Genomic DNA, 24,028 nt, shown 5'->3' with positions numbered 1-24,028 from the left:
ACAACAAGTTTAAATAACCAATGGTGAATAACTAATTAGGGTTATTATATCTGAAACTCTGGGCCCGTGCTCCTGCACCGGTCCAGAGATTCTTCCAGCGGGCACCATGGATCGATCGGCTTCCTGCTTCTTCTTTCTTCAAATTTCCCGGGGTAGACGCATGCACAGTAGAATGAAATAGCCGACTTCTTCTTTAAAGTTCAACTTTTTGCTCTACTGCGTATGAGCACCCGCTGAAAGAAAGAAGAAGAAGGAATCAGATCGATCCATGGTGCTCACTGAAAGAACCCCCAGTCTGTTACAGTTTTCTGCTGATAGGAGCACCGAACCTGGAATTCAGGTAAGTAAATACAGTCACTTGGGGCTGCATAACTTTCGGCACCCCAAGTAAATTCAACCTTTCCTTCTCCTTTCATGCACTGAACATCAGCATTTAAACTGCTGTTGCAAATAATCTGCAGGTGATGTAATGAGGCATGCACACACTGGGTCAGTCAGGACTTGCCCATAACCACAGTTTATGCTACTTTCTCCTCCTAGCAGGGTATGCAAGTAGTGCCATGGAGCTATCTGAGCAGAATTGTACACATGGTCCATGCCATGTATTGGCTGAATTTCGACTGGTACAGAATCCTTGTTGTTACACTCTTAATATTTGTATTGTATTTAGGGAGATTTGGTCCACACGCTATATGTCTTGCAAGCATCTGTTTACAGGACTTTGCTGGCCTGAATGCAGTTTCCTCCTAGAGCAATAATCTTCACAGCTCCTGCAGCAGCTATAAATATAGAAACGGTTTACTTCTCATATTTTAATTTTTTTCATCTAAAGCTTCCAATTATATGCCATTGTTGTTTTAACCCCCAGTTCTATTAATATAATGCAGTAAAGCTTAATCAGTCATTTGCACAGCAGTTGCTTAAGAACTGGAACGCCTTCAGGATATTCTTGCTTAGCAACAGCTGACTGGCAAATAGCTGCTTCTCTCTTGGTAAAATCATTGTGTTTTTCCATACATCCATGGACACTAAGACACCACATGGCTTCTGCTTACTTTACCAGCATTTCAGGGGGCTTAAGCAGATCTAAATCAAGAAGTTGCTATAACTAACAAGCAAAATGTGTGCTGTTTTCTGCTGCATGCACTGTCCTGTTACATGAATGCTTGCACACAATTCACATTTACTGTACAAGTGTTCCTTTTTTGTTTTTAAACATTTTCTCTAGCAAACATTTTAGCTTAGAATAGCAATATGCTGGCATGTTAACATGAAAATAATTAGTATGACATTAAATGTAGGTTTATTTGTAAATGGAAACATGAACCACATTAATGGGCTATAACGTTAAAACTTGTTTTGGAAACCTGCCTTCAGGACCCACATATTAACAATGGTGGCCCAGTAAGTGGTTTGGTAATTCCAACTTTGTGTTTTTTATGAAGCCGTTTATATGCATATCCAATATACATGTTATTGGGTACCAAAGCCCAATGTTTTAAGAGGTCTTGCCTAAGCAATAGTTTTTGACTAAAGGCACAATTGAAGTGCATTGTTTTGTCCCACTGGGGAGTAAATGGGAGCCCTGTACCATTGAAAGCTGCCTTACCAGTTTGTTTATTTTCTAGATGCAGCCTTCTCTGAGATTTTTAGCCATATTGATCTAGAATTACCAAACTAGTGTCATATTATATCACACAGGGAGATGTCGAAAATTCTTATCTGGAATGTTGTTGTTTGCAACACAATGGCAAACTTCAGTATGTGAGATGCATAGAAAACAAGAAGTTGGCTCTACCTTGACATCACTTTAGACAGCAAATAGGAGCGAGAGCATTTACGTACAGATATAAAACAAATACATTTATACATATTTTATGTCATAGGAGGAGTAACAAAAAGGAAAGCCATAACAACAAGGCCCATAGCAACCATGCAGAGCCAAAGATAAAATATAATGAGTAAAAGGAACTTTAGAAAGTAAAAGAAAATGCCCCATGCAGAATAAAATACACAGTTCCTTTTCAGATTAGAAAGACAAAACAGGCAAAGAAGTCGTGCAGCCCCCAGAATATAGAAATGAAATGGAACTTAAAATAAGTTCTGATGATTCTCTTTTCTCTTTCCTGGTTTGGAGGACACAAACACAGTTGGGACATTCTAAAGAGGGGTGGGTTTTGATCAGAAACTTAAATTGCTGACACCTGGAGAACCTATCAAACGCTAAGTTTAGCCAAAGGTTTGTACTATATAGAGGAGCAAGTAACCAAGAAGCTTCTCTGTAAAACTGTTTCACTGATGTCTAGCTGCCCTTCATGTAGCCTGAATCATGTGTGCTGAGATGGTCCCTGATGCTATAAGATCTGAAGATGAGTGACAACATGAGCCCAGCCCAACATGGCATAAACTTCGAGAGCTTTAGGCCCTTCCGGGAAATGGGACTTTTAAAGAGAGAAAGCCACCCTTTGTGCAGAGATGAGGAGGACAGATTTTGATCCAAACTGAGCAAGGTGCACACCCCTAGCGGTGTGTAGTGAATCACACCCTTTGAAAGGAGTTGATTCCTTTTTAATGTGTGCTTAGAAACATTGTCCTGTTGGAGCACCGTAATCTGTAGACGAATCTAGCTTTTTGACACTGAGTTCAACTGTTGGGTATTGTATTTGAATGTCCGCTTGAATCTGTCTGGAAATTTGTTCTGACAGAAATGTTGCATTTTTGAAGAAAAAAAAGTGCAACGGTTTCAGTATTTTTGATATAACACCTGTTAGTATTTTGATGTGATCCTTAACAGTGGTATTTCAAACTGGCCAATAAATACCTGGCAAATACCTGAATAGATATCCATTGGGCAAGCTGTTATTTTTGCCTCAAATATGGGCCAACTCGGTCTGGAGTGGCCACATCAGTAGGAAATATTTGCCATTGTATTGGCAGTTTGACATATAACTTATTCTATGTATTTGGTTCTGTTTAATAATCTTGCTTTAAATTCTCTGATGTCTACTTTGGTTTGTCAGAAGGATTTCTGCAAAGATATCATGCACAGTGTGTTGCCGAGCATTCTCACACTTGTTAATTGTGATGTCCCATTGTATTAAACAAGCTAGGCTTTTTCCTACTTAGCTAATTTTGGGGGCTAAACTATCTGTTGTGCCAATCATATCATTTCATCCACTTCCACGTTGTCATTATTTTCTGTTGTCTCATTGTTTTTGTTTTTTCCATTTGTTGTTCAAACTCAGTTATTAGCATAACATGATCTGTTTCAGGGCTGTCTTGGGGATCATCACAAAGAAGAACATATTAGAACTTCTCGAGCACCTAAAGCAGCACGTGGAACCCTTGGTGATTAGACAAACCACCTTTAATCTATAGACACTATTTAGAGGGCAGGAAGCATGAAACTTGTAAACTGTTCCTAGTGATCCCAAAGTCAGCTGAGCTGTGGCACCCTCTATCATTAAAATTTTGTTTAGTCTTTTTATATTCTAAGATAAAGACATTTACATTACATTTTGCTAAAACACAAACACCATACATATTCGCATTTGACTGTCAAGTTATCTGGACTATAGGAAGAGCCAGTAGGCAGCAGGATGGGTTGACTTTTTATTTTCCAGGTTATAATTGCCTGTGTCATCTGTACCATCTCCAATCGTCTCTTAAATGATATTTCCTTAGCTAAACCAGTCTTTTCTATCTTTGACCACTTTCCTGTTGCAGCCTCTGGATATGGATATGTACTAATGGATGCTGGAAGTAGAAATATAAAGTACCATTTACCGATGATAATTTTAATTACAGTCATCCGAGCTTTATTATAACAAACCTAAAGCTTTTCTGTAATAATCTGTTTAATGTTAAAGGAACGGTTCAGTGTAAAAATAAAACAAGGCTGTACAAAATAAAAATGTTTCTAATATAGTTAGTTAGGCAAAAATGTAATGTATAAAGGGTGGAGTGACTGGATGTCTAACATAAGATAACAGAACACAACTTTCTGCTTTTCAGCTCTCCAACTCTGAATTAGTCAGCGACTTTAAGGGGGGGCCACATGGGACATAACTGTTCAATGAGTTTGCAATTGATCCTCAGTTTAGATTCAAAAGCAACAGTTATGATCCTGTGCCCCCCTCAAGTTACTGCATGGTTACCAATTTGTTGGAAACCAAGGGAGCTGCAAAGCAGGAAGTAGTGTTCTGGGTATTTTGTTAGACATCCAGTCACTACAGCCTTTATACATTACATTTTCAGCTAACTTAACTATATTAGAAACATTTTTTATTTTGCACAGCCTTCTATTTACCAAGTTTTTATTTTTATACTGAACTGTTACTTTAAGTATCTTTACCCAATAAATGGCCTTTGGTTGAGGCACCTGTGAAACTCATTTCAAAAGTAAGCGAACATTTTATATTCTTGATGGCTTTGTTGTGGCAGCCTGGTGTTCTTTCCAGTATTACAGCCCTCCAACCGTAGCGATTGTCCTTTGTATAAAGCAGGGCTAGTGTATAGGAAACCCAGAATAGCTGCTATTAGGGGTACCCAGCCTTCTGTAACAATACTACAGCAATAGTTCTCTAACATAGCAGCCATTGCACTGGCTCAGTACTTTGCTTCCATTCTTTGGATGAGTAAACAATTGTGTGCCCCAAAAATTGTTAAATAAAGCTTATACTGGGACCTCTCTACTGATCTCCAAAATCACACCACCACTACAACTGTGGCACATGTATCTGACTGCGTATGAGTAGATACAGTAAGATTATGCTCCAATTAACTTGGTGATAGGAGCTTCAGTAACCAGCAGGCCATAGTCAAAACAGACACTGTTTTTATGTTTTCTCTTATATACTATGTTCCCCACAACACTAACTGGTGCTTGCATTTTGCTGTAACTGTATCTATTTTGCTCCACATCTCTGTTAAACATAACCAGTAATGAAATGAATAGCACATAGGCATTAGCCCGGGCATTGTTTGCTACTGATAATGGACTGGTTGCCGCAGCTTGTAGCACATAATGGCTACACACCAGCATTAACAACATTTGGCATTCTCTGCTTTGTGCTTAAATTCACAAGACCTTCATGCTTCCTCTCGAAGAATAACAGTACTAACCAAGTAGCAAGGGCATCTGCTCGACTCGTTCCACTTTGTGATATTCTCCTGGTTAGCATTAATGCTTTCAGCAACATGGGGAATGGAGATTGCTAGATTTCTCTGGGAAACGTTTTTGAAATCTAAATTTTCCTTGTGGCAGGTATTCCAATATTTACCCCCCACTCTGAAACCCTGAAATGTTTACTTTTAACTACAGGCATGCCACTTTGATGTATACTGTCCAACTCCAAATCACATTACATACATAGTATATAACTGTGGCATTGGAAGAATTGCTGATCATAACATTCCATTAACCATGTCAAGCAGGAAAATATCACTCACTGTTAATCACAACCTAGTTGCTCTCTAGCTCCTTATTATACCCCAACCCCTTCCTTTCCTTCTTGCATCTCTTGTTTGGGCACAAAATGTTTATATTTAACACTGGAAGAAATGGCACATTTACAGATGTTCCATTTTCCTACTTGGGAATGGTCTATAAAATATTTTGTTCCAGGTCAGGCTTCTGACTTGCATTTCATCTTTATAAACTGTTTTCTTGACATTTCTTTGTAGAACTCAGTATGTTCTTTATTGTTCCATTTAACTCACCTTTTGATCGGGAGCCTCTTTGGCTGCTAGGGCCTGGAGCGTTTCTTCAGTAAATATACAAAACTTGCTATTGAAGGTGGTGGTGGGGTGTCCTGGTCATCAAATGACTATCTAGCTGTGCAGACATCTCCACTTACTGAGATTTTGTTTGTCTTTTCTTCCCAGGCGCCTCCTTGGTATTATCACAAAAAAAGATATCCTTCGTCATATGGCCCAAATGGCAAATCACGATCCCGAGTCGATCTTGTTCAACTGAACAACATCTCAGAGGAAGACAGGGAAGAAAGTGAAGAGGAGGTATCTTTGCTAAAGAACTCAATGCCCTGACCAGAGGGTAACCTGGATTGTTGAATAAATTCAAAGCAAGGTGTTTCGCAGCATTGTTGCACTCCTTTTATTATTGCAGGAGAAGCAGAGCCCTTACCTTGGCTACATGGGACAGTCACCTGTGTCCCAGAGGGAAGTGTAATAGGCCAACTGTATGTAGCAGTAATTACTGTATGTAGCAGTTGAATGGGCCATGCACAGGAGTGTTTAAGACTCATTATATTAGATCCCTGTTAATGGGGGTTACACTGAGTTTGAGCCATCTTTATTCAAGACTTGTTACCCTTTTTATCACTGGAGGAAAGAACAGTATGTTTCAGCTGTCAGATTATTACACTTTGATTATTCAAGACTCATCATATTAGATCCCTGTTAATGGGGGTTACACTGAGTTTGAGCCATCTTTATTCAAGACTTGTTACCCTTTTTATCACTGGAGGAAAGATCAGTATGTTTCAGCTGTCAGATTATTACACTTTGATTATTTCGTACATTCCTAGATAGGCAGACTCTATTATCCCTTCTTCCTACCCACAATTCCTCAGTCAATTCCCAGAGGAGGCTTTTAAAACAGTAATGTCTCATATTGAGAGGGACTGTAGATTTTTAAAAGCAGCATCACACACAAGAATGTGCTTTCTATAGCTGTGAGCTTGTACCTGATGGGCTGCAGAAGTGGCTTATACCCGCAGGGCATAGAACTAGTCAGTTCAGCAGCTTACAACAATGGCGTGGCTTCAGATCATCCATTTGTGCTCTGTCCATTGATGTGAAGTGGGAAGTTTAGCAATTTTATTTTTGTATTGCAACCCTTGAATCTGCATATGTTTTGCAGTGTTGTGTCATAATCCACATCTAAGGCACAATTTGCACAGGACCCGCCCTGAAAATTGTGAAATATTTTTTTTTTCCCCCTAATGCTACACATGGCTGTAATGTATGGCAGATCTGCATTCTGTGAACTCTCTTACCTTGTAAAACTAAAAAGAGAATTCTCTGGTTAACAAGGTTTTCTATTTAGAATTGAAGAACAATAACGACAACTCGTACCTATATGATAGTAGAAACATCTTAGGACACTGGACATAAGTGTTTGCTTTGTATTCTACTTGAAGTTGAACGAGTCATGAATTTTCAGGGAAATTGGTAATCCTTCTAACACTAGAACAGAGAAATGATTAAATTTGCACTAAATGGTCATCTCAGAACAGTATGTTCCTACTGTATAACGTCAAATACATTGGAAATGATTATTGTGTATTTAATCCGTTTATTGTGAATCTGTAATATGATTAAAAACAAATTGTAAGTGGGTGGCAAGCTATTTTTTCCCCTCCTGACTACAGAAGAGTAGAAAGGGCAATGGGATTCTGGGTGATTTTTAAATCAACCTCAAGGATGATTATCTGAAAATTGACATTGTTGCTTTTCAAGTGATTTTATAGAGGGTCACTTTGGGTGTTTTGGCTTCCAAAAACATGGTTGGCAAAAAGCTTACAATTACTATTGCCCTAAATACAATGGTACATGCAGAAATTCTGGGCATTTTGGTTTTGGAGTGTTTAGTGGCTCTGTTGCAGGTCAGTTAATTATAACATAAAAATATCAGTCGGCAGTATTTTTGAGTGACAGTTACCTGACCCATGACTGCACCACGTGGGTCCAAGTTATTTCCACTGAATTAAACAAAAAACGATACGCTACAGGCAAAACCAGCCTTTTGGGTTTATTTAATGTTTACATGATTTAGTAGACTTAAGGTATGAAGATCCAAATTACGGAAAGATCCGTTATCTGGAAACCCCCAGGTCCTGAGCATTCTGGATAACAGCTCCCATACCTGTACTCAAAGGATATAAGCACAGGAGTGTGAAATACATTTTTTGCTGTGCAAATGACAAGGGTTAATCAGTGCAGCATTAAAGGGGTTGTTCACCTTTAAATTAACTTTAATATGGTGCACAGAGGGATTTTCTTAGAAACTTTGGAATAGTTTTTTTTTTTTTATCTGTGGTTTGCGTTATTTAGCTTTTTATTCAGCAGTTTGCATTTTTAGCAGTCTGGTTGCTAGTGACCAAATTACCCTAGCAACTATGAATTGATTTGAATGAAAGATTGGAATATGAATTGCAGAGAGCCTGAAAAAAAAGTACCAATAACAACACATGTATAGCCTTACAATTCATTGTTGTTTAGATGGGGTCAGTGACCCCCATTTTAAACCTGGAAAGAAGGAGAGAAATAAATAAATATTAAAAGAAAAAAATTGAAAAGTTGGTTACTATAACATAATAAAAGTTAACCTGAAGGTGAACCACCCCTTTAATGTTACACTATGGGGGGCATGTGCAAGGTCTCTGCCAGTTACATTACATTCATAACCATGGCAAATGTCTGAGACCTCTTAAGTTCACCAACAACATCTACAGAGAACTGCCAGCTATTTTGGGGGGCTCCATAATAATAAATAAAGGTTGGTGTAAAATTAGGGAAAACAGGGATATAAAAGCAAGGAAAAGCAAATAATTTTTTCAGACTGAGGGGACTGTTCCTGCTGAATTGTGCTTAGTACAGAGGAATACCTATGCTGTAGGGATGTGCGAATTTTTTCGCCTTGTTCCGCTGGAAAAATGACGCCCATAGACTTGTATGGCGTTGTGCGTCAAAAAAAAAAGACACACATATTTTTGGCGGAACAAAACGGGTCAAATTCGCCCATCCCTACTATGCTGCCATAGTTTTATGGGATCTCACTGTACAGACTATGAGCAAACTTAGGGGACTGTTCCTGCTGAATTGACTAATGACAGAAAGGAAAGAGTTAATGTTGTGACTATGGAAAACAGAGTGGAACTAGCCAGATCCCTACAACATTAGTCTTGATAAGGGTAGTACAAAATATTTATATCCAAAGATATATGTCCCAAGGCTTGAATCCAGTAAAAACAATTTGTTTATTAGTGCTCACATATTAAAAAACAGATACATACTGACCCCACATGGTTCACCTTACGCGTTTCGTACCCTCCGGCACCAGTCATAGGTGTCTCTAATGGCCATATGTTCCACACCAGAATTTAAACCCAGGTTATCCCTCCCATTTCTTACTTAAAACCAATCAAGGATCAAAACGGATTAACCCTCTCACATCTATCCTGATATCAGATTAACACCTGTGAGGTATTCATATCATATTTTTCACTACATATTATTTGCTCCAATTTCATTTTAAATACAACATGCATATCAAGGTTTTATATAGTATTTTATATATAAAACAGTGTATATAGACAATATATAAATATATAGAGCATCAAAAAATGTTTTTCCGAGTAAAACACTTTGCACATATATAAATCTAAAAGCCGTCATTAACTCAACCAATTTCGATTCTCCGATTAAGGTATTTGTTCCATTAAAAACATTAAGTATCTGAATACCCTCCAAAGCCTCCAGATGTACAGTAAGCCATTAATCTCTCAACCTCCTGAAAAACGTAACTAGTCACCTCCATGATCAGCAGGGCTGGAACTAGGGGTAGGCAGAGTAGGCACGTGCCTAGGGCGCAAAGTTGAGGGGGCGCCAGGCACGTACCTGCTCTGCCGCCTACCCCGTGTCCGGTCCCGTCTCTCCCTGACTGCCGCTGGTGTCTTCATCTTAAATGTGCTTCTGCACAAACACATTTCGCACATGCGCAGTGGAGCAAAGTTTCGTGCATGCGCACTGGATTGAAGTTTTGCGCATGCGCAGTTGAGCGCGCACTGAGCCGGCGCCGTGGCCCGGCAGGTTGCCTATGGCGCCTGGCCGGGTTGGCCCGGCTCTGATGATCAGATATAACAAGTGAAATCAAATTCATAATTTAATCCTAACGGTAATTGTGTACCTAGATGGAAAATCCAGTAGACCTTTCTCCTTTTCCAGATGACTCAAATGATCTCTCCCCTCTTTTCCAGAGTCATTTGAGTCTTCTGGAAAGGAGAGAGGTCTACTGGATTTTCCAATAATATATGTAGTGAAGGATATGATACAATTCGTTTGATATAAATATTTTGTGCTGATTGCCTTCTGAACCGGGGCATGTCCCTTTGGCTGAGTTAGAAAATATATGGTAAGCAGCTGGATGGACTCCCAACCACATAATGACTATTGATAAGCGTGGTGACAATGCCATCTAAAATCTAGATCTGAAAAGTAACTGCTAGCAAGTCCAGAGCCCATCGTCAAAAATAATTATTTCCCTCCCACTTGAAAAGGAGTCTGTGAGGGCAGGGAATTCAGATCAGTTAGGGGCAGCAAGTCTGTCATTTGATTGATGCGGTACTCGGCTCTTCTACTTTTCCTGCTCTCACCCCTGTAGCCTGGACACCAGAAGAGCAGAAGCTGGAGTGATCGGAGCCAGACCAGCATCAATTGCTGTGTGCGCTCAAAAAAACTTTGTGTATGTGAGGTAACATTGGTGTGGGGGGAACGATTACAAGCTACAAAAAGCTTGTCCTGGCTGCTGCTGCCTGTGGTGGATTGTGGCTGGTGCAGAAACCTTAAACATTAGAAGATCTGTCAGAAAAACTTAGACAATTTCAGGTAAGTAAACTTTTGGTTTTAGTTACCTCACTTTGTTTGCAGGAATAATGTCAAATAGTGGTACAGGTATGGGATCCGTTAACTGCAAACCAGTTATCCAGAAAGCTCCAAATTGCGGAAAGGCCGTCTCCCATAGACTCCATTTTATCCAAATAATCCAAAATTTAATTTAATTGTAATAATAACCGTACATTGTACTTGATCCAAACTAAGATATAATTAATCCTTATTGGAAGCAAAACCCGCCGATTTAATGTTTACATGATTTTCTAGTAGACTTATGGCATAAAGATCCAAATTACAGAAAGATCCATTATCCGTAAAACACCAGGTCCCGACAATCTGGATAACAGGCCCCATACCTGTATAAAGTTTCTAAAAGTTAAGACCAGAAAAAAAACGTATCACCGCGTGTGAGAAGACTTCACTCCAATTTCAGGGTATATCCAGTTTTGCCAATACCCTCATTTGTGTTTAAAGTAAAGATTCAGTGTCTCGGGCTGATTTACTTACAGGGGAACCATAACAGAAGAGTTCCATTCCAAGTTCATATCCAATATCATATTCATCATTTGCAAACTGAACATAAGTCATTATCTCTTGGATCCGTGCAAAAGCTTTCACTCTTTTCTCATCATTTGGAGCTTCCACAATGTTCTTGCAGGTTTTTTTCAGGTTTGCTAAAGACAGGGGGGTATCACAGCTTCAGTGAAAGGTCCATAGAAACCATATATTAGGATTACTTTATATCTCTTTTATTGTATACTGGAACACTGCTTAGGATAAAATGTCTTTTCTTTAGGCAACGTTTCCAGTAGACCAATATTAAAAGTGTCCAACATAGCGTCTGTCTCTGGAAGCTCCTTATACCCAACATCACTCTTATCCACAACAAGACCTGCACCATGGAAGGACTTTGTAACAACCTAAATAAGAAACAAAGAGCAGCTTAATAAAATTAATATATCTGCATCATCACTTGTCTAATAAGCAGAAATGGAAGGACTATTTAGCAGTTTGGAGATGAAACGCAATGTACTTTCTTCACACGTCGTTTCATTGTGACAGACTTTTGCTCCAATGAGTAACCCACATTTTTAGCTTCTCTATCAGATCTTTAATTGTGCCTGATTGATTTCTATCTTTAACTTCCTTGAGCTTGTTGGAAGCATGTTGCCTGGAAGACAGAAAAAAAAATGTTTGAATTGATTTATATTGCAAATTTGCTTGAAATTATATTTACTTTTCAAAAAGCTTAAAGGAGAAACAAACCCGTAACAAACAAAACCCCTACCCATTGTAATTTTCTGGTCCATTTTTCTGAAATGTTCGCGGCTTTAATCGCATGCACGGTTTTTTGGGACTGGAAAATTACTCCAACTGCGCATGCGCCGAAAACGAAGGATCTGCTTCTTAAGTTTAACGAAGAAAAGAAGATGGCTGTTGTGAACTGCGGGGGACAGAATCTGCACTGAGGGGTAAGTATAAAGTTAGGGGCATTTGCCCCGGATACTGTCTAGGCTGGGGGGGGGGTCTACAAAGGGTAGGGTTTTTTATGTTGCGGTTTGTTTCTCCTTTAAATTATGTTTGTGTGGAGTTCCCCTTTACATATTGCTGTAAAGGAATAATAACAGCTGCACGGGTCACTATCTTGAAACTGATATCAATATCCGCAAATGAATGGTTTCTGTATTTGCCAAATATGAAAATATCAGTTTAAACAACAAAGGCAATTTACTTTCTAAAGAATGTAGAAAACATGTTATATGGTTCTACAAAGGGACATTGGGCTGATTCTGTTCTCAGTTGTATGAAAGAAACTTACTTTATAGATGATCTCCAAGCTGAGTAATTAAACATCCTTTTGCCGCTTCATTGGCTCCAACAAAGACAGGGAGGTCTTCGGGAGAGTCCCTGAATAAAATGAACGAAAATAAGAGCAGCATAATTTCCATAATATGAATTTGTCTCTGTAAAACTATAAAAGCATGTGGATGGCTGATTTGTTACATTAATGGTGATGTTTTTGTACTTAAGAGTAAGCCAGTGCTGGCATTAAGGAGAATGCCTTTACAATAAAAGAAAATGGAATGCTATGAAACTTTCCAGTATACATGAAAACATTTAGTTATTTGTAAATGTAGACTAATCTACATACCAATATACTACCAATATACTAAGTCATATGAAACTGGGTTTTGCTTTCCCCTAGGGATGCACCGAATCCACTATTTTGGATTCGGCCGAACACCCGAATCCTTTGTGAAAGATTCCGCCGAACCGAATCCGAGCAAATTAGGGGTGGGAAGGGGAAAAAATTTTACTTCCTTTTTTTGTGACGAAAAGTCACACGATTTCCCTCCCCACCCCTAATTTGCATATGCAAATTAGGATTCGGTTTCGGCTGGGCAGAAGGATTCTGAACGCAGGGGAGCAAAGGTTTAAGTGGTCGTCTGTACAAGCTCTTATCCATTTCATCTGACTCAAGACTAATCAAATCTTTTCCTCAACTGCCTCCAGCAAAACAATTCATTTAACTGTTCTGCTGATCCTCCCAAACTCCACTGACAAGCCCTGTCCTTTTGTGAAATCTCATTTTTTTTCTTTGAGCCCACTCTGTAAAGGAGCCCCCTTGCTGGAGTCCCTCCTGTACCCCCTCCCCAGCTGTACTATTCATAAATGCACTTTAGGTATAAAACTGGAAAAGTTACAGGAATACAATTTACCACTGGGTGTTTCTGGGTCAATATCTGCACAAAAAGACCAAAACTGGTAGAAATCTTCAGGCATGGTGAGACAATACAGAGTCTCTTCCTCTTGACGTATATCCTTTGGTATCCCCGACCTCTCCGAGTGCCTCTTTTTGACATCCTTTTGTGCTTCTTCACACTGTAAAGGGGAACATTTTAAACATCGAACACTGCTGAAATCCTCACTGTGTTCTAGGACAGGGCTGTTTTAGGAACCCCATGCTGTCACCTTTTATCCTTTCTCATGTAGTATTAGTTATGGATTTTAAAACACCAGCATCAAGCAGAGGGCATAAGGGCCATATTTGGCCTGCAAACTTCTAGATTTGTTCTAGACCAGGGGTCAGCAACCTTTACTATCAAAAGAGCCATTTTGCCCCCTCTTCCACTAAAGAAAAATAGTCTGGAGCAGTAAAACATAACAGCTTATAAACTTTTAAAGTTTTAACCTTTTTTTTTTAATTGTAACTGCTACAACAAACAGAATACAACAAACAGAAGTGCAGTGTGTACATGCAGGCCTACTTTGAAATAAATTAAACAATGAATAGCCCTATTAAATGCTAGTGTTCTCATCTGTTTAATGTGACTTCTGTTTCTGAAGCTCCATGCTGGTCTTCCGTCTATTGTCTTGAGTGTGTGACCGATGTAAGGACCATGATGAATCATATTGCTGCGGCTTGCATGTCACTCCTGGGACGTCTATACAGCCCTCACACCTGCTGGCGGCTTCCTGAGTGTGCTACCGCGGTAAGCTGACTGTTAGCGTACCGTGGTCGCACACTCAAGAAGCCACCAGCAGGTGTGAGGGCTATATAGACGGCATGACAGGCAAAGCCGCAAGACCGAGCCGCAGCAAGCAGGATGAAGAGCCGCATGAGGCTCCGGAGCCACGGGTTGCCTACCCCTGTTCTAGACGATGTTCAGGGCAGTATAAGTAAATAATATGTGGAAGTGTGCAAACAAATACTGAGTTTAATCTGTAACCTGAGAGTTTAAGAATAAATGCCAGGGAAATATCTCAGGAAAGTCTTGTTAAAGGGGATGTAAACACCAAAAACCTGGCAAAACATAAAAATCACTGTAAGACAGTTCTATTGGGCAGGGATTCCTTCCTACTTTGTCTCTTACCACAACTTAATCTCTGTATAGTTATGCTTGCTTGTCCTCCCTAGGAGTACTTTTCTAAACTGTACAACTGTGCTGCATTTTACAACCTATTAGTTCTATATTAAGTTATACATACATATTTTGGATTTAGATCCCTTTAAAAGGCAAGCAACATGTCAATACTTGGGCATACATAAATGACGTCTGCCCAGAAAATATGAATACAAATAGTTTGACAGCACCAGGTGTATTGTCTATTATAGTTTTTTTATCACTATGTAAGGGTATTTATGTATTGTAATTAACTCCCATGTAAAGTGACACCTCGAGCCTCGCACAGACAAGATTGTACCTATTAAACGTCTGCTTCTTTATATGCACAATTCCCAGCATGCTCTACTATGCCCAGGCAATTGGCTGATGGTTAGTAAGATACACCTCTCCTCTATCACTTGCCCTGTACGAAGCACAGGGGCGATCCTGGCCCCTCCGCTGCCTGAGGCAGCAGCAGTTGCTGCTGCCCCACCCTCCCCCTGAAATTCGCTCTTAAATTACCAGGAGCAGCATTTTTGCAAACTAGCCAAAGTATGGATTTGGGCTACTTTTTCGGCCTTTGGCTGGTTTGTAGTTTGGAAACCAGCCAAAGTTTGTGCCAAGCCTGCATCTCCCAATGCATGTTGGGTAATATAGTTTTTGTCTAACAATTTGCCGGCTGCCAAGTTTAATGTAAGACTACAATACCCAACATGCAACGGGACTGACATGTGTAGAAGTCGGAAGTTACCAGATTTTGGGCTCTGTACCCCAGTCTCCCATTACTCTTAAACATTCTCAGATTTTCTGGTGACTTTTCTCAATTTTAGGCAATTTTGGGGCAAAAATCTACTGGCCACCAAAATGGCTTTAGGTTGACCTGTTATACCAATATTTTTTGAAATTGTATATGTATTAGGGTCCTATAGGGCCCCTATACCTCATGGGCCCCCCTCTGTAAGTACGCCGCTGGTGATGGGTGAATCTGTCGCATTTTACTTCATGGAAAAATTTGCAAATCATTGAAAATTTGAAAAAGGCATATTTTCACATATATTTATTTTTTTAGATTTTTTTCTCACTGCACATCTTATGCTAGTTTTGGGCTACTTTTGAAGTGACTCTTGGCTAGTTGTAGGCAGGTTTTGTAGCTGGTTTTGAAAATGAGACCTGGCAACCCTACTCTGTAGTTACAGCCCTGATGCTGAGGGTGGCATTCACAGTGCCTCTGGTTTGAAAAGTTGATTCTGTGATATAGTTGTTCATTTATGCAAATTACTTGTATACATTCTGCACTGGTTTTGCTTTCTATTCTCATCCCTCCCCTGAAATATACTTACAGAAAAACTGCCACCCTTTAGGACCTTCTTTTTGTAAACTTTTTTCTCTCTCGTTCCCAAAATACCATTTTTTCAGTCAACTTATTGTTCTGACAACAAACGCATTCCAAAAAATCTGGGGGGAGTTCATCTAGGCACTTTCTCAGGCAATGTGTCGAATGAGGGATCTGGTCAAATTCCTTGGAGCTGGAGGCCAAATCTGTAGGGCAATGTCACGTTTAGGTTTTTCCACATATGCCAAACTAGGCTGGATGTTTCAAGGGGAACTATCGCCAAAATGAAAATTTTATATAAGCTTCATCATACGGAAAGAAGACTTTCTAGAAGTTTAGAAAACTTTCTAAATACAATCAATTACATGTTCTGCATCATTTATCTTCACGATTCCTCTCTCAGCATCTGTTTCTCTTTATTCTGTCTTCATGCAGCAGTTGGGTGTCAGATATTCATTGACAGATCCAATATATCTTATAGGGGGGCTCCTTTCCTAGCAGATGTATTAGAGCTCACTCAAATAACTGATTCCAGTACAAACAAAATCTTACAAAATAACTGCCTTTTGCACATATTCTGCATGTAGAGAGACCTGATGTCTGGTGATTTTAATAGAGTGACCTCTAATACATCTTCAATGATTTGACAAATTATGATTTTCCACTCCTTTCTCAAAAAATTCTGGGGCATTGCAGAAATAACAAATCTAAACACCAAATCTAAACTGTGCACATTTTTGGACAGGAAGAAAAAGTCTCTTTAAAAAGGAACTCACACTAGCAAAATATATATACTTTTGTTTTTCTTTTTTTCATCACAAGGGTGTTATAAGAATAATCAAAAATACTACACCATATTTTGTTCCTGTTTTTTTGCTTTCTCCGTTTGCTTTAGGCACTGTTCTACAAGAAAATATTGGGATATATATTTTTATTAGCAATATTTTTCTTTTTTGTGATATTTTAGTATGCAGTGGAGAGACTGAAAAAGAACGGTAGGAGAGAGACATTCTATAGGGCTAACTATTTCCACATTTGTTGTATATTGTTGCACATTGTTTTATTCAGTTTATTGTAGGGATGGACCGAATCCACTATTTTGGATTCAGCCGAATCTAATACCAATAAAAACAGAGCAGTGAGTCATATGGATGGACCCCACAGCATGTTCAAGGTGTAAAAAGTCCAACTTGGAGAAAATACACTGAATTGCAACCATAATAATGTAGCTTTTATGGTTCTGCCCACAAGGGTTTAGGTCAGGAGTGTCCATACTTGGTATACTTTTAGGGGCAGATTTATTAAGGGTCTAATTGAAAATTCAAATTTTAGAATTTTTTTAATGGTCAAAACGTTAAAGTTCCACTAGGGAGTTATTCAAATTTGATTTTCAAGATTTATCATATTCTGGCCCTGTAATTGGAATTCGACTATTCACCACCTAAAACCTGCTGAATTGCTGTTTTAAGTCAATGAGAGAGGTCCAGGGATCAATTTGGAGATGTTTGTAGCCTTCTTGACAAGTTTTTTTCATAGAAAAACTCAAATCCAGTTTGATCGAATTTGATTAAAATTTTTTAGGTCGTTTGACATTCAAGTTTTTTTCATAGAAATATTTAGGTTGTTTAAATTAGTCTGAGTTGGAATAATTTGATTTTATTAATACATTTTGATTGGTCAAATTTATGGGAGTTTAGGGGAGTTTTATAAAAAAAAATCTTGAATTCGAAATACAACTTTTAATACATTTATTTATCAAACAACTATTTGTTGTTACCTTAATGTAATAAATATCTGGATGAAAAGCATGAAATAGGAGGGTGATTTAGTCAAGCTGTTTGATGACGGCGTTTTGAGATCTACTGATCACCAGCTAAAGGTCTACTGGATCCCGATCTCGTTTAGGTGCTGCACCTTTAATGGTGTCTGCAATTGAGAAATTATTAAAGATTAATTTGTTCATGTCCACAATCGTAGCATTTATTTAGTACACATTTGTCAATGGGCCACAACCCCAATGTGAAGGTGAGGTACCATTGGGTGACCCTTTTATGTTTGACATAAACCCTACTCTAAAACCCTAGAGTTCACTCAAGTAAAAGAATTATTATTAAAATAATTACTTAGCTGGGCCCCGTTGAGTTTACCTGCTTCACAAGCCAACATGGCCCCACATCAACAAGATCCAACTGTAATGAGACTGAAATTCTAATGTGGTGGTGTACAGCAATAGTATACATAGAAAGTAGTGCTACACGATCATTCTCACCGCTCTTTGCAGCGTCGGGTGCCGACTGTGACTCTGTCTGCCCAGGTCAAATGAAATCTCCAAAATATATTCCAGCAGCACTCCAGTTCAGTGAAAAAATAATTGATTTGTGTGACAAGTGAAGCAACATTTCGGGCATAACCAGCCCTTTATCAAGCTTATCCACAGTGTAACATGAACTCCCTTAGGGCTCTTACTGACGAGCGTTTTTACCTGCGCTCCCCTGCGTTCGGTTTTTCTGCGTTCAGCCGTAGGGGAGCGCAGGAATAGACGCATTACATTTTTTCCAATGAGGCTGTACTCACACAGGCGCGTGTAGGAGCCGAACGCAGCAAAAATGCAGCATGTTGCGTCTCAACCTGCGTTCGGCGCTTACACGCGCCTGTGTGAGTAAAGCCCCATTGGAAAAAATGTAATGCGTCTATCCCTGCGCTCCCCTGTGGTTGAATGCAGAAAAATGGAACGCAGGGGAGCGCAGGTAAAAACGCTCGTCAGTAAGAGCCCTTAAATAGCTAGGTAGGGGGAGGGGGACATCCACTCCTCCCATTTAGTGTTACCTCATATTAACCCTTGTGACATAAATGCAATAAATATTTAATAAATATCTCTTAAAACTGTGTGAATTGATCATTATTCAATAAAGCGTCTAAAATCCATCTTCGAAGTGTGCAGTGTTCATAAAAAGTCCATCTCTTTGCCGAATATTGTATATCGAATTGAACAATTCAGCATTTGTTAAGAATGAACAATTCAGCATATTAAAATCATAACTCACAATTTGTATGCTCTATTACCCTGGCGAAAATGCCTATGTATTGTTGAACACAGTCATTCCCAGGGTGTGAGCTGCATTGATCTAAAAACAAGAAAATACGAAACAATGTTAGCACAAAATCAGGTCAACCATATTAAATAAAAAGCATTGGTGTATACTCCCGGTCCAAACCACCTGGTTCCAGCGTACCTAATTTCTGTATCCATTTCATCTCTAATTTCTTTAACTGTAGGGTCCGATCGCCTCCACGTCTCAAGGGTTCTACGCTATCAATCACCTGGTACCGTAGCTGGCTCACTGTGTGTCTAGCTTCAGCAAAATGTGCTGGGATTGGAAGGTGTACACATCCAAAGCGGACATTAGATTTATGTTGCTTAATACGGTCTTTGACCTTTTGTGTGGTTTCTCCCACACAGGGACATTTGATTTGGTACACCACAAAAGTTGAATTGCATGTAAAATACTTTTTAATATCAATCCTTTTTCCTGTCTGTGGGTACGTAAACTGGGAGCCTTTAGTGATATTGTTGCAACTGACACAATTTAGACAAGGGAACGTACCCCTAAAAATCTTTGTCCTGGTTTCGCCAATGAACCCACATCTGCCTTTACCAAGGTATCCCGGAAGTCTTAACCCATTTTATATTTTCAGGCGATAATCCGAAAAAGTCGCAGTTCAGGTATCAAATCTGAAAAAGTCGCAGTTTTCAGTGACAAATTCGAAAAAAATGTAAGATTCGTTTTTTTTTCATCGAGTCTTTTCCTGCATCAGAATATTTTCATGAAGAATTATTGATACGATAACATAGTGCACGGAATTTGGTTGCGGTGGTTTTAAGAAAATAGTAAGAAATTTTCAGAGTTTAGTAAATATCCCCCTTATTCATTTTTCTTGAATGTGATGATGTTTATAATTAGTATCACCATTCTGTAGCTTCCTGCTTTGTTTGGGGCACCGCCAAGTGCTTAAACTGTTATTAAACATAAGAAACTGCAAGTGTGCATGTACTGACAGTGTGTGTATATATATATATATATATATATATATATATATATATATATATATATATATATATATATATATATATATAAAAACATTGGTTATCCGCACTCCACTGTATTCAGCAAGCAACCCAGGTGCTACTCAGAATCCGCATAATCAATATCTTCCAAAGTAAATGAGTGCACACTGGGAACCTATCGGCAGTTTAGTTTAAAAGCATAATTTTATTTAAATAATTTAAAAAAAAACAGGCCGACGTTTCGGTCCGACTCTAGGACCTTTATTAGATTAATGGTCTTGAAAAAGGTCCTAGAGTCGGACCGAAACGTCGGCCTGTTTTTTTAATTATTTAAATAAAATTATGCTTTTAAACTAAACTGCCGATAGGTTCCCAGTGTGCACTCATTTACTTTGGAAGATATATATATATATATTCTGAAGGGATACCAGCACTCACGTCAAAAATAGATCAGCTGTGCCTGGGTGCAAAAACGAAAAACACAAATATAAGTAAATAAATAAAAAAACAATTATATAAAAAAATGTATATAAATATAAATTTATTATTTCACAGAGGAAAATAATAAAATACTTATTGGATTTTTAAGCCCTGTGAGTGCGAGACTTTCTCCCAGCTTATATATATAGTGTAGATGTAGAGAGGATCAGCACTCACAATATTGTAGATGAAAAAAAATCGTTTTTTATTTCTAAGTAATTTTACATCTTAATCGGGTGTTTCGGTCCCACCTGGGGCCCTTTTTCAAGGATATTGTGTAACAATGATGTGTTCATTAAATACCCACCCCCATTAGTGAAAATGGCGCCAAACTGACGTCATGTGTCCAAAATAAAGCATCAGAACAAAGTTTTTTTCATTTGCTTTTTCTCTTCCTTTCAGTGTCAATGTGTAGTTTCATTTTCCACCAGCAGATGTCAGTGTCCACATTCTGTGTTCAATAAACTTTGTTCTGATCCTGTCTGTATAACTACACATACATGGCGTGGAACTTTGTGGATTGGCTTTTCTCCAGTGACATAGACAGGGGAAACTGACCCATGTCCCATTAGCCTAGAGATTTTGAATCATTATATTTCAATGTATAATTGTGTTTATATATATATATATATATATATATATATATATATATATATATATATATATAGAAAAAACGAAAAAGGTCTCTCGCACACCTTCAAAAACTAACAGGAACCAGGTGCTGCTATCATGTCCATTGTATAGAAATCCGGTTGTAGTTAACAGCGCACACTGGAAATTTTTTAAAAGAATTAATTTATTTATCAAATGTTAAAATTCACATGTATCGACGTTTCGGTCCGGATCTTGGACCGTTTTCAAGATGCAACATGTGATCACAAACAGCATTTTTTATACCCACACCTATTGAAAGACAGGAAATGAAATCACCAACATATATCACACATGGAAAACAATTAAGGCTGTCTCAATGCTAAATGTTATTAATTCATAGTTAACATTCCACAAAGATGTATCCACCCAACTGTTGGTGTTGATACATGGTTGCACATTAATATTCAATTATACCTTAGTTCAACAATCATTATTACATAATTCGACAGTCTTAATGTTCTTTAAAACCAAAAACAAAAATGCAGAAAAAAGCATGATTACTTCAAAATAAACCTCATCTTTCACTGAGGAAACATGAGAGGGACAACTGTTCATTGAGACCATTTGGCATCATTGTATTAAGTTTTTTTATCCAAAAACATTCTCTCTGGAGAAGCATTTTTGACCTATCACCACCTCTCCGGGGTGGTGGTATATGGTCTATGCCAATATATTTGAAAGTGGGTAAACGATGCCCCTTCTCCAAAAAATGTTTTGCCACTGGTTTCGTTGTGCAGTTGTCCCTAAAGGCAGTACTGATAGCTGACCGATGGGCATCCATCCGGAGCCGCAAAGTAAGATCTGTCTTTCCCACATATGAAAGGCCGCATGGACAGGTGATTAAATAAATGACATGGGTGGTAGTGCAAGTGATGTGGAATCGAATGGCAAATCTTCTCCCCGTATGTGGATGTAAAAAACTCTGATTAGGATTCATGTACCTACAAGATGTACAAGTAGGACATCTGAAACATCCCGTTTTACGATTAGTTAACCATTTTCAATAGGTGTGGGTATAAAAAATGCTGTTTGTGATCACATGTTGCATCTTGAAAACGGTCCAAGATCCGGACCGAAACGTCGATACATGTGAATTTTAACATTTGATAAATAAATTAATTCTTTTAAAAAATTTCCAGTGTGCGCTGTTAACTACAACCGGATTTCTATATATATATATATATATATATATATATATATATATATATATATATATATATATATATATATATATATATATATATATATATATATACACAAAAGCAGGATCAGCACTCTCTGTTATTTGTGATATTGTGATTTATTTCACACAAAATGGCATTTTATCTGACGTTTCGGTCTCACATGGAGACCTTTTTCAAGGATGACCATTTTGTGTGAAATCACAATATCACAAATAACAGTGAGTGCTGATCCTGCTTTTGTATCCTTGTTTGACAATTAATCGTAAGCCTATAAGCGCTCGCACTCATATCCAGTCTTAGTCCACTTTGGGTGCTGGGTCAAAATTAGACAGACAGAATTTTTCAAGGTCCCGCACTCCAGTATTTAGTGAAAATATCAGTCTTTATTAATACTTCTGCATACTTGATGCACAAGTATGAATAAAAACTGATATTTTCACTAAATACTGGAGTGCAGGTCCTTGAAAAATTATATATATATAATACACAAAAGCCATGAATATCTTGTAAATTATATCCTTATAAACGGTAAGTTCTGATGTCATTTCTGTCACATGACTCACTGAAACTTGTGTATTATAATAAATAAAGTACCCCCAGTTGCAAAATATGAGGATATTATAAGTTACCTCGGAGTTCCATGACCTGTATAAAAACACTTGGCCTTCGGCCTCATGTTTTTATATGGTCATGAAACTCCTCGGTAACTTATAATATCCTCATATTTTGCAACTGGGGGTACTTTATTTATTATAATACACAAGTTTTAGTGAGTCATGTGACAGAAATGACATCAGAACTCACCGTTTATAAGGATATAATTTACAAGATATTCATGGCTTTTGTGTATTTTGTGTATTATATATATATAATTTATTCACTATACTGTATATATATATATATATAGATATATATATATATATATATATATATATATATATATATATATATATATATATATATATATATTCATAAACTTGTCTTCTTCCCCTTCCAGACGGTCATTTATCATTTTAGAAGCTCTTGACTATTAAAAAAAGTCTGCTGCACAGTTTGTCACAGAGTATTTCAATTGTTTTTTTTGTAAAAGTTTAAAATAAAATATAAGGTGATAACCTTATATTAGGAATTGCATTGGAAGATCTGCACTACAGAATTTAAGTTAAATTGACATTTCTCTAATTTCACAAAATGCTTGACATCTTTCTATACATTACCTCGACGTGTGATGTTTTCATTAACTAAAGTCTTTTTCTTAGATAGATAATGTCAGTGCTGTGTTTGTTATAAGGTGCAGTGGGAACGGGGCAGCTGATTGTATTTATAGAAAGGAACACACAGCGGGAGGTTCTGGGACTCAGGAGAGCACCGGTTATTAATTTTACATCAAGGAAAAATACTGCTCACAGTTTACTTCACTGAGGGAGTTCATAGAATTTCTGAGATTGAACGTTAATTGTGAACTGCAGTCGATCAGTATAATTCCCCATACCAAGCTATTCTCATATATTGAACACAGGACACTTGGATGAACCATTGCATTCTGTTTTGGTGTCGGCTCCTTGTGACTGTGCAAGTTGCTTTATTTTCCTTGGCTCAAGACTGCCGTATTAATCTCTCAATAGTTAATTATACTCTCAGTATAGATTGTTGTTACTGCTTCTGGTATACTGATTAAAGATGGTACTGTATTGGCCAATAAAAATGACAGACAGTATCTTATTGGCCTGTATACGGCGTGTTTAACGGGTCTCTGCAGCCCCCATTATTATGCAATCTTTTGCTGATG

At 38.1% G+C, this 24,028-nt stretch overlaps 1 protein-coding gene across 4 annotated transcripts in view; it reads left to right on the top strand.

Annotated features, from left to right (window-relative positions):
• clcn3.S (chloride channel, voltage-sensitive 3 S homeolog) overlaps window positions 1–7,361 on the top strand; it is a 47,328-nt gene extending 39,967 nt beyond the window's left edge. For 2 of the 4 annotated variants that reach the window (XM_018234706.2, XM_018234720.2), the window contains 2 exons: window positions 3,273–3,348; window positions 5,887–7,361. In XM_018234706.2, the coding sequence (XP_018090195.1) occupies window positions 3,273–3,348; window positions 5,887–6,048 (238 nt within the window). In that variant the 3' untranslated portion in view covers window positions 6,049–7,361. 4 annotated transcript variants of the gene reach the window in all.
• The last annotated feature ends 16,667 nt before the right edge of the window (window positions 7,362–24,028 follow it).

Source organism: Xenopus laevis, chromosome 1S, assembly GCF_017654675.1.
Source record: "Xenopus laevis strain J_2021 chromosome 1S, Xenopus_laevis_v10.1, whole genome shotgun sequence".
Taxonomy (NCBI): domain Eukaryota; kingdom Metazoa; phylum Chordata; class Amphibia; order Anura; family Pipidae; genus Xenopus; species Xenopus laevis.
The sequence above is the reverse complement of the archived record's forward strand: the minus strand, read 5'-3'. Positions and strand labels throughout refer to the sequence as shown.